At 48.8% G+C, this 12,265-nt stretch overlaps 1 protein-coding gene across 3 annotated transcripts in view; it reads left to right on the top strand.

The window, feature by feature from the left end:
* aifm3 (AIF family member 3) overlaps nt 1–12,265 on the top strand; it is a 212,488-nt gene that overhangs the window by 158,008 nt on the left and 42,215 nt on the right. For all 3 annotated transcript variants that reach the window (XM_080208720.1, XM_080208722.1, XM_080208721.1), the window contains 4 exons: nt 1,923–2,032; nt 5,266–5,375; nt 10,590–10,634; nt 11,680–11,776. In XM_080208720.1, the coding sequence (XP_080064846.1) occupies nt 1,923–2,032; nt 5,266–5,375; nt 10,590–10,634; nt 11,680–11,776 (362 nt within the window). The remainder of the gene's footprint in view (nt 1–1,922; nt 2,033–5,265; nt 5,376–10,589; nt 10,635–11,679; nt 11,777–12,265) is intronic.

The following is a 12,265-nucleotide window of genomic DNA, read 5'->3' as shown; positions in this document are numbered from 1 at the left end:
AAGTAGGTGGGAAAGTGGAACTGATCCACTTCAGGTCAGCCATGATCTTATTGAGTGGCGGGGCAGGCTCGAAGGGCTAGATGGCCTACTCCTGCTCCTACTTCTTATGTTCTTAAGTCTCACAGCACCAGGTTAAAGTCCAACAGGTTTATTTGGTAGCAAAAGCCACTAGCTTTCGGAGCGCTTGCTGCCCCTTCGTCAGGTGAGTGGGAGTTCTGTTCACAAACAAGGCATATAGAGACACAAACTCAATTCACAAAATAATCTGGTTGGAATGCGAGTCTTTACAGGAAATCAAGTCTCAAAGGTACAGACAGTGTGAGTGGAGAGAGCATTAAGCACAGGGCAAAGAGATGTGTATTGTCTCCATTCGGGACAGTTAGTGAGATTTTGCAAATCGTGGGGGTTACAGATAGTGTGACATGAACCCAAGATCTCAATTGAGGCCATCCTCATGTGTGTGGAACTTAGCTATCAGTCTCTGCTCAGTGACTCTGCGCTGTCGTGTGTTGCGAAGGCTGCCTTGGAGAACGTTTACCCGAAGATCGGAGGCCGAATGCCCGTGACCGCTGAAGTGTTCCCCAACAGGAAGGGAACAGTCTTGCCTGGTGATTGTCGAGCGGTGTTCATTCATCCGTTGTCATAGCGTCTGCACGGTCTCCCCAATGTACCATGCTTCGGGACATCCTTTCCTTCAGCGTATCAGGTAGACAACGTTGGCCGAGTTGCAAGAGTATGTACTGTGTACCTGGTGGACACGGATGCCATCATCTCATGTGAGAACACCATCCACCAGGTACACGGTAAATACTCCTGCAACTCGGCCAACATTGTCTCCCTGATACGCTGCAAGAAAGGATGTTCTGAGGCATGGTACATTGGGGAGACCATGCAGACGCTACGACAACGGATGAATGAACAGCGCTGGACAATCACCAGGCAAGACTGTTCCCTTCCTGTTGGTGAACACTTCAGCGGTCACAGGCTTTTGGCCTCTGATCTTCGGGTAAGCATTCTCCAAGGCGGCCTTCACAACACACGACAAACAGAGTTGCTGAGCAGAGACTGATAGCCAAGTTCCGCACACATGAGGATGGCCTCAACCGGGATCTTGGGTTCATGTCGCACTGTCTGTAACCCTCACGACTTGCCTGGGCTTGCAAAATCTCACTAACTGTCCCGGCTGGAGACAATACACATCTCTTTAACCTGTGCTTAACCCTCTCTCCATTCACATTGTCTGTATCTTTAAGACTTGATTATCTGTAAAGGCTCACATTCCAACCATTATTTTGTAAACTGAGTTTGTGTCTTTATATGCCCTGTTTGTGAACTGAAATCCCACTCACCTGACGAAGGAGCAGCGCTCCGAAAGCTAGTGGCTTTCGCTACCAAATAAACCTGTTGGACTTTAACCCGATGTTGAGACTTCTTATTGTGAACAGCAAGCCAGCACTGCCACCAGCAGGATGGCAGCGGTATTGCAGCCCCCCCACCCCCGCCAACCCGCTGCCAAGGAAAATTAAATCCCCACCGTAGGCAGAGCGGCAAAGCCTCGGGACGAGGGTGGGCACGCACCAAGAGGCCAGGATTGGAAGAGTGTGGGTGATCTCTGAGGGGCCGGGTTGGGGGGGAGGGGTGGGGATTGGGGCAGGGGGTGGGGGTTTGGAGGGAGGGGAGGTCACAGAGGTGTGGAAGGCCGACACCGTGAAGGGATTTGAACACAAAAGGCGGGAGACATTCTGCACATTTGGGCTAAGGGAGCCTCTCGAGCAGTGTTCCTCCACCATTGTGTCAGGCATGTGGAGCCGGGCAGGCCGTTCGAGCTGCGTAACGTTCCCAGTCGCTGGGAGGTTGGGGGGAAATGGACAAATCCTAAACGCAATGGACTGGTGGGTGAACCATGTACTTTACGCCCACAGGATGCGGGAGGTGGATGTGGCGTGCGGCAAGGCCCTGCTGATTAAGGAGAGAGGAGAATACTGCGCAATCGGACATAAATGTCCCCATTACGGAGCGCCCCTGGTGAAAGGTTAGTGCGCGGTCACACAGGCAAGGCTGTGAGGAACACTGAGAGAAATCGCCCCAGCAAGTCACTAACCGGCGGAGGTTCACGTACCAGAACACAATAGTTCAAACGCAAAGGCTGTGAGCGGGAATGCACAGTAAGAAGTCTCTCACTTTAACCAGGTTAAAGTCCAACAGGTTTATTTGGTAGCAAAAGCCACTAGCTTTTGGAGTGCTGCCCCTTCATCAGGTGAGTGGGAATTCTGTTCACGAACAGGGCATATATAGACACAAAGTCAATTTACAAAATAATGGTTGGAATGCGAGTCTTTACAGGTAATCAAGTCATAAAGGTACAGACAATGTGAGTGGAGGGAGGGTTAAGCACAGGTTAGAGAGATGTGTATTGTCTCCTGACAGGGCAGTTAGTGAGATTTTTCAAGCCCAGGCCAGTTGTGGGGGTTACAGATAGTGTGACATGAACCTAAGATCCTGGTTGAGGCCGTCCTCATGTGTGCAGAACTTGGCTATCAGTCTCTGCTCAGCGACTCTGTTGTTGTGTGTCGTGAAGGCTGCCTTGGAGAATGCTCCTCCTGTTGGCGAACACTTCAGTGGTCACGGGCATTCGGTCTCTGATCTTCGGGTAAATGTTCTCCAAGGCGGCCTTCATGACACACGACAGCGCAGAGTCGCTGAGCAGAGACTGATAGCCAAGTTCCGCACACATGAGGATGGTCTCAACAGGGATCTTGGGTTCATGTCACACTATCTGTAATCCCCATGACTTGCCTGGGCTTGCAAAATCTCACTAACTGCCCTGTCTGGAGACAATACAAATTTGTGAGGCATGACCTCCCTCTGACAAAGCAATGCCGACTAACCCTAATCAAACCTTGCCTCTCCGAATGGAGGTAGATTCTCTCCTTCAGAATTTTCTCCAGTAGTTTCCCTACCATTGATGTGATTGATACACACTGGTCTGCAATTCCCTAATTTATCTCTACCACACTTCTTGAAAAGAGGAACCATATTAGTTGTCCTTCAACCATCTGGCACCTCCCCTGGGGCTAGAAACAAATTAAAAATTTGACCTTTAATTTTTTCGCTGGCCTCCCACAGCAGCCTGGGATAGAACTTACATGGACCTGGTGATTTGTCCACTTATAAACCCACCAAAACCTCCAAAATTCCCTCACTCCTGATGTCAAATTGTTCAAGAACCTTACAGTCCCTCTCCTGAATTCTATACCTACATCCTCTTTCTCCTGAGTGTAGACAGATACGAAGTACTCATTTAGAACCCTAATAATGTTCTCTAACTCTAACTGGAGACAATACACATCTTTTTACCCTGGGCTTAATCCTCTCTCCACTCACAGTGTCTGTACCTTTGAGACTTGATTACCTGTAAAGACTCGCATTCCAACCATTATTTTGTGAATTGAGTTTTTATATGCCCTGTTTGCAATCAGAACTCCCACTTACCTGATGAAGGAGCAGCGCTCCGAAAGCTAGTGGCTTTTGCTGCCGAATAAACCTGTTGGACTTTAACCTGGTGCTGTGAGACTTCTTACTGTGTTTACCCCAATCCAACGCCGGCATCTCCACATTGTGGGAATGCGATACAGAGCAGGCCTCAAACACAAGGAATGGCCGCTTGACTTTGGGGCTTATCCTTTTCCAAAAACAGCTAATCTCAGCCTAGTCAAGCTGCAATGCTGACAAGCCCCTCAAACAACGGGGCAGCACTGAGTCATCCATGAGGTGTAAACAGTAACGAGAGGGACGGGAGGCTGTGCAGCCTTCACTTTTCTACTGATGAAATTTGATGAGGATTGAAGGCACCATATCCCCCTGACACACTCAGCCCTCAGCCAGGCAAGAGGGGAGAGTCTACAAGGTGCACTGCAGCAGCTAGCTCCTAAATCAGCGCCTATCAAAACTGTGACCTCTACCCCCACCCTACAGGAGGACAAGGGCAGCATGAGAACATCACCGTCCGTAACGTCCCAAGCCACACGCCCTGCTGACTTGGAAGTATATCACCAATCTTTCACTGTTCGCTGGGTTAAATACCTTCCTGAGCAGGACTGTAGATGGCCCAGTTCGAATCACAGGATCCCCACAGAGCAGAAGAGGCCATTTGGCCCATCGAATCTGCTCAATACATTCCAAGCCCATTTTGAGCAAGAGGTCAGTGAGAGCGTGCCCTCCATACCGGGAGCCTTGGACAAACCTGTATCCGAGATCACCACTGCAGACATCAGAGCAGCCTTCTTCCGTCAGGAAAGAGATACAGAAGTCGGAGGACACGTACCAACCAACTTAACAGCTTCTTCCCTGCTGCCATCAGACTTTTGAATGAACCTACCTCACGTTAAGTTGATCTTTCTCTACACCCCAGCTATAACTGTAACATTACATTAGAATCATAGAACCCTACAGTACAGAAAGAGGCCCTTCGGCCCATCGAGTCTGCACCGAACACAGTCCCACCCAGGCCCTACCCCCATATCCCTACATATTTACCCACTAATCCCACTAACCGACGCCTCTCAGGACACTAAGGGGCAATCTTAGCACGGCCAATCAACCTAACCCACACGTCTTTGGACTGTGGGAGGAAACCAGAGCACCCGGAGGAAACCCACACAGACATGAGGAGAATGTGCAAACTCCACACAGACAGTGACCCGAGCCGGGAATCAAACCCAGGTCCCTGGAGCTGTGAAGCAGCAGTGCTAACCACTGTGCTACCGTGCCTGCACATTCTGCACACTCTCCTTCTCTATGAACGGTATGCTTTCTCCGTATAGCGCTCAAGAAACAGTACTTTTCACTGTATACTAATACTTGCGACAGTAATAAATCAAATCGAAGATTCTCTGACAGAGTATCTTACCCAGGTCCTGTCCCTCACCCTAGCCCTGTAAACCCCACACATTTACCGCGGCTAATCCGTGTTGTAGCTCCCCACTGCCTTCTCAAGGGCAGTTAGAGATGGGCATTGGAAATGCTGGCTACACTCAGAGTATGAATAAAACGAGGTTTACACAAGCTGTCTGTGATCAGATGGCACCGAGTAACTACCCCGTGTACAGAGCTGGTACTGGGACCTCCAGCAACTGGACTGTAGCAGTCAGCAGCAGTACATTACCGATCTGGTCCTGATGTGAAGGGGTTTGATATTGGTGAACAGGCTGAAGCCTTTAGTTAGTGACTGTACCTGATATAAGAGGCGTGCCTTTCTATTCCCAGGTGTTTTGACCAATGGGCGAGTTCGTTGTCCCTGGCATGGAGCCTGTTTCAATGTCGCTACGGGAGATATTGAAGATTTCCCAGGATTGGACAGTTTACCCAAGTTTCAGGTAAGGCTTGCACCCTCCCCTTGTGCTACATCATCTCCCCTCCCCCTGGAACTGTGCACTGTCCCTTTGTTCCCCTTGGTGTCAGGAGTGACTCAGTTGGTAACACGCTCAGCTCTGAGCCCGGAGATTGGCCGGTTCAGTTTTCACTTCACAAATCTGAGCGCAGCAACCCAGGCTGACATTCCAGTGCGGTACTGAGGGAGTGCTGCACTGTTGGAGGTACAACACTCCAGTGCGGTACTGAGGGAGTGCTGCACTGTTGGAGGTACAACACTCCAGTGCGGTACTGAGGGAGTGCTGCACTGTTGGAGGTACAACACTGCAGTGCGGTACTGAGGGAGTGCTGCACTGTTGGAGGTACAACACTCCAGTGCGGTACTGAGGGAGTGCTGCATTGTTGGAGGTACAACACTCCAGTGCGATACTGAGGGAGTGCTGCACTGTTGGAGATACAACACTCCAGTGCGGTTCTGAGGGAGTGCTGCACTGTTGGAGGTACAACACTCCAGTGTGGTACTGAGGGAGTGCTGCACTGTTGGAGGTACAACACTCTAGTGCGGTACTGAGGGAGTGCTGCACTGTTGGAGGTACAACACTGCAGTGCGGTACTGAGGGAGTGCTGCACTGTTGGAGGTACAACACTGCAGTGCGGTACTGAGGGAGTGCTGCACTGTTGGAGGTACAACACTCCAGTGCGGTTCTGAGGGAGTGCTGCACTGTTGGAGGTACAACACTCTAGTGCGGTACTGAGGGAGTGCTGCACTGTTGGAGGTACAACACTGCAGTGCGGTACTGAGGGAGTGCTGCACTGTTGGAGGTACAACACTGCAGTGCGGTACTGAGGGAGTGCTGCACTGTTGGAGGTACAACACTCCAGTGCGGTACTGAGGGAGTGCTGCACTGTTGGAGGTACAACACTCCAGTGCGGTTCTGAGGGAGTGCTGCACTGTTGGAGGTACAACACTCCAGTGCGGTACTGAGGGAGTGCTGCACTGTTGGAGGTACAACACTCCAGTGCGGTACTGAGGGAGTGCTGCACTGTTGGAGGTACAACACTCCAGTGCGGTGCTGAGGGAGTGCTGCACTGTTGGAGGTACATATTTCCAGTGAGATTTCACACTGAGCTCCTGGCTCACTTTTGGAGTCGATGTACTATTTTGAAGATGGATTTTCTCCTTGACATCCTGGTCAATTTTTATCCCTCAACCAACATCACAGAAGCAGAGATTATCTGATCATTATTGCATTACTGTTAGCTGCTGTGTGTGAATTAGTTGTCACATCCCCTCCATCACAACAGTGGATACACTAAAAGCCTATAAACCCCACCGTGGTTGTGAAAGGCGCGGTAGAAACTCACGTCTATCTTTTGTTTCCAGAAGCCTGTCACCAATTATTTGACCTCCGTAATGTTGCCCCCCCTGTAGATCAGTTTGGGTACATCACCCTCCCACTGTGGGCCTGGCTGATGGTCAGGCCTCACACTCACATCCTGTTGCCATGGAGACCAGCAGTGTAGTTCACAAAAGTGTCCAACCGTTTAATCTGAAAGCATTTCCTTTCTTTTCTTTCTTATTTCCTCAAGCTTCTAAATCTCTCCCTGGGCATTTATATCAAATTAGTTAGAAACACAAATTAGTTAGAAATATAAGAGATAGGAGCAGGAGTGGACCATACAGCTCATCAAACTGCCCCGCCATTCAGTGTGATCATGGCTGATCTGTAATGGCCTCAATTCCTTTCCTGTGCCATTTCCCCACAGCCCTCTACCCCTCGATCTATCAAATATATATCCACCTCTTTAAGTACTCCTAATGATCCAGCTTATCCCCCAGGGGCAAAGAATTCTAGAGATTCACCAGCCTCTGTGACAAGAAGATATTTCTACGCGCCTCAGTTTTAAATGCTCAGCCCTTTATCTTGTAGCCAGGTCCCTTTAGCTTATGAAGAGAGATTGAACAGACTGGGCCTGTACTCGTTGGAGTTTAGAAGGCTGAGGGGGGGAATCTTATAGAGACGTGTAAGATAATGAAGGGGCTCGATAGGGTAGAGGTAGAGAGATTCTTCCCACTTAGTAACGAAATCAGAACTAGAGGGCACAGCCTCAAAATAAGTGGGGGGGGGGGTGCAGTTTAGAATGGAGTTGAGGAGGAACTTCTTCACTCAAAGGGTGGTGAATCGCTGGAATTCTCTGCCCGTTGAAGTGGTGGAGGCTGCCTCGTTGAGTATGTTTAAGTCACGGGTAGATAGGTTTCTGATAGACAGGGGAATTAAGGGTTATGGGGAGAAAGCAGGAAAGTGGAACTGATCCACTTCAGATCAGCCATGATCTTATTGAATGGCGGGGCAGGCTCAAAGGGCTAGATGGCCTATTCCTGCTCCTATTTCTTATGTTCTTATGTTGTTGGAGACTCTCGCACTCGTGTAAACATCTACCCTGTCAAGCCCCCTCAGGGACCTTATGGGCAGGATTTTACTGCCTCGCTCGTTCTAAAACCGTCAAATCCCACCGAGGTCAACAGACCTTCCCATTGTCCGCCCCTCGCCTGCTCCGATTCCCGGAGGGAGCAGTAAAATTCCAGCCTATATCTTTGAATACGGTCACCCCTCACTCTTCTAAAGGAATGTAGACCCAGACTATTTAGTTTCCCTTGCGAGGACAGCCCAGGGATTAGCCTGGTGAATCACCTCGCAGAGAGAGAGAGACCATTCAGCCCCTCCAATCCTATCCGGTGACCCAGCCCCACCTGAGCAGTAGCCAGTGAGCTTTAATCAGGAGAGACGTAAAACAAGTTCTGATTCACTCTCGCCTCTGTCAACAATGAAGATTTAGCAAATAGTAAATGGCTAACCTTTAATGTAAAACTTCAAACGTTTAATGAAAATAACAGCCTCTGGCTGAAGACTAGAGGCTCCAGTCAATGTGAGACACAGAGTGGAATCTTACCAAGGTGAGATTATCAAACAATATTGTTAAATAGAAAGGAACACACATAGAACACTACAGCACAAACAGGCCCTTCGGCCCACAAGTTGCGCCGATCATATCCATACCTACCAGGCCTATCTATAACCCTCAATCCCATTAAATCCCATGTACTCATCCAGAAGTCTCTTAAAAGACCCCAACCAGTTCGCAATGTATGAAAATGCAAAAAAAAATTATTCTTTATTAAATGCGAGAATCTTGAACAATGGAAAGATTTGGTATGATTATCAAATGAACTGAAAGCTGCTGGGGACCCTGGTGAAGAATCCATTCGAATCAAAAGCAAAATACTGCAGATGCTGGGAATCGAAAATAAAAACAGAGAATGCTGGAAAATCTCAGCAGGTCTGGCAGCATCTGTGGAGAGAGAAACCGAGTTAACGTTTCAAGTCCATGTGAATCATCTAAGAACTAATGAGGGATAGAAATGTTACGAATTATACTGTTGGAGAGGGAATAGAAGTCAGGGTTGAGGAAAGATTGTCAAACATGTCATAGAACAGTGCGGAAGGAGGCCATTCAGCCCATCGAGCCTGCACCGACTCTTCAGCTGAGCGTCTTATCCCACACCACAGCCCCACTTATTTACCACACTAACCAACATAGTTTGGACACGAAGGGGCAATTTAGTATGACCAATCCACCTTTCATTTTTTGAGTGCCGGAGGAAATCAGAGCACCCGGAGGAAACCCACGCAGACACGGGGAGAACGTGCAAACTCCACACGGACAATCACCCAAGGCTGTAACCGAACCTGGAACCCTGGAGCTGTGAGGCAGCAGTGCTAACCACTGTGCCACCATGCTGTCAGATGTCGTGGGTACTAGACAAAGTGGGTATTAATGGTAGCATTAAGACCTGAAGAAGTGCTAATAGTAGCAAAGGGGGTAAGATAGCAGAATGTAGAACATAGAACCCTACAGTGCAGAAAGAGGCCCTTCGCCCATCGAGTCTGCACCAAACCTAATCCCACCCAGGCCCCACCCCCATATCCCTACATAATACACCCACTAATCCCCCTAACCTACACATTCCTAGATACTAAGGGACAATTTCTTAGCAGGGCCAATCAACCTAACCTTCCTGTGGAAGGAAACCAGACTACCCAGAGGAAACCCACACAGACACAAGGAGAATGTGCAAACTCCACACAGACAGTGGCCCGAGCCAGGAATCGAACCCAGGACCCTGGAGCTGTGAAGCAGCAGTGCTAACCACTGTGCTACCGTGCTGCTCTATGTGCTAATAGGAGAACACAGGTCGGTGCTCAGAAGGAGCAAAATCAAAAAACAAGCGACAGCTGGCCCCGTGGGCGAGGGGCAAGGTTGTATTAGGGGGGAAAGCAAGGGAACCAAAATACAAAAAGGGGTGTCACGATGGAGGGGAAAGTTCACAGTCTAAAGTCACTGAACTCAACGTTGGTCCAGAAGGCTGTAATCTGCGTCATCAGAAGATGTTTATGGAACTTGCTGCCCCATAGTGCGTCGTGCTCAGTAAAGTCTGAATCATTAAATGGTTTCCAGAAAGAGATAGATATAGATCTAATTAAAAAAAAGGGCTAAGGAGATATGAGGAACAGTGAGGAGGTGGATTGGAGACCAGGGAGAGATCAGCATGGCTGAACTCTTGAACATGCATTAAAATACGATTGAACAAGTGCATCAGAATGCAAAAAAAAATTATTCTTCATTAAGTGCAAGTTCCTCGAAAAAACTGAAAGGTGTGGTACGATTTTCAAATGAACTGAAAAATTGCACGGATGTTTCAGGAACTCCTATGGTTGAACCTGGGAACCATAAGGCAGCAGTGCTAACCACTGTGCCACCATAATATCATGGATATAAAACAAAGCACTTCTTCAGTCTTTAATGCTACCCTGGTTGGAAAACACACTCTAATCAACTTTAATAAAAGTAAAATACAGCTTGTGGTCAACTTTGACAAAGGGTCACCTAGACTCGAAACATCAGTTCTTTTCTCTCCATGCGGATGCTGCCAGACCTGCCGAGATTTTCCAGCATTTTCCGTTTCAGGTTCCAGCATCCGCAGTAATTTGCTGTAATTAAGAGATCAGCCATGATCTGAGTGACTGGTGGAGCAGGCTGAAAGGGCTGTATCCGCTGATCTCTGCTCCGAATCCCAATGTTCCTATGAGGGGTGGTTGTTCCAGTCTGCGTTTTTGACTTTTTTTTCAATCTCTGATCAACTCTTTTCATCTTCACAGGTCAGAATCGAAAAGGAGAAAGTGATGCTGCGAGCAAGTAAGCAGGTAACACAGTGAAATTGCTGCTTTAATGTGTGTGTTCTGGAAGTGAATCCAACCCCCGAGCAATGCCATGAAAACCCAGTCTCATTAACAGGCTGTAACGATGAGATATGAAGTGGGTTTGAACAGGCTCCACTCACATTGACTGCCCATGAGCCTACAGAGAAAGAAAAGATAAGCCTAACTCGCAGCTTCACACAGGGAAGGTCTGAATATCAAATTGTACAGCACAGACCGAGACCATTTGACCCTTTGTCTCTGTGCTGGCTCTTCCCCATCTTACACTCTCTGCAAACCCCTATGATTTTTCAACACAATCCCCTTCTCACAGGTATCATTGAATCTGCTTCCATCTCCCGTACTTATATTTATTAGTGTCACAAATAGGCTTACATTCACACTGCAATGAAGTTACTGTGAGAATCCCCTAGTCGCCACACTCTGGCGCCTGTCCAGGTACACCGAGAGAGAATTTAGCATGGCCAATGCACCTAACCAGCACATTTTTTGGACTGTGGAAGGAAACCGGAGCACCCGGAGGAAACACACGCAGACACGGGGAGAATGTGCAGACTCCACACAGACAGTGACCCAAGCTGGGAATCGAACCCGGGTCCCTGGAGCTGTGAGGCAACAATGCTAACCACTGTGCCACCCTTCACGCAATGCGTTCCAGATCATAACACAAAATCTCCTCATCTCCCTCACTGGCTTTTTGCCAGCAGATATTTAGGGTCAGGTGCCGGAGGTGTTGCTATTTGGAGTTAAATCTGATCGTTGGCGCGGGGTTGTAGTAACTTGTAGCTAACCTGACCCGAGAATGTTAGACACTGGAGCTGGAATTTTATCGGGGGGGGTCTGTGTGGCCATGTTCAGATCGCAGACACCAGGCTGCTCCTGGTGGGATCATTCTGTTCCTGGGTCTGGACAACTGACTGTGACATTCAACGCTGACAGTGCACCTAGTTCTCCCCCACCCCACACCCCCAACCCCGACACCAGAATTGTTGCCACTGTGATTTCACCTTCTCCCCACTTTTGCTCCCAGGCTCTCCAGTCACAGAAGAGGGTGAAGCGGATGGCAAGGTGCACGACTCTTTGCGACAACAGTTTTAGCAGCACCAGTGTACTCATCATTGGCTCAGGTACGTGCCCAGTCCCCGGAAAGCCCAATGGAAGTGGCTGGAGGCGAGGCCATGGGGAAATGGAGGGGACTGGGAACCTTCGTTTAACGGAAACCAATAGTTTGCATTTAGATAGCGCCTTTCAAGATTTGGAAAGGATTTAAGAATGAAAAGAACATAAAAAACTGTACGGCTCAGGAACAGGCCTTCCAGCCCTCCGAGCCTGCGCCAATCATAAATCTTGCTTAAACTAAAACCATTTGCACCTCCGGAGTCCGTATCCTCCCATTCCCATCCGATTCATGTATTCATCTAAATGCTCCTTAAATCCTGCTATTGTACCTGCTCCCATCACCTCCATGGGCAGCGCATTCCAGGCATTTATCAGCCTCTGAGTAAGAAACTTGCCTCGCACATCTCCTCTAAACGTTTCCCCACGCATCTTAAATCTATGCCTCCTAATATTTGATTTTTCTACCCAAGGAAAGAGCATCTGACTATCCACTCTGT

Source organism: Carcharhinus amblyrhynchos, chromosome 20, assembly GCF_965287045.1.
Source record: "Carcharhinus amblyrhynchos chromosome 20, sCarAmb.v2.hapA, whole genome shotgun sequence".
Taxonomy (NCBI): Eukaryota; Metazoa; Chordata; class Chondrichthyes; order Carcharhiniformes; family Carcharhinidae; genus Carcharhinus; species Carcharhinus amblyrhynchos.
Note: the sequence above shows the minus strand (reverse complement) of the source record. Positions and strands in the feature narration are given on the sequence as shown.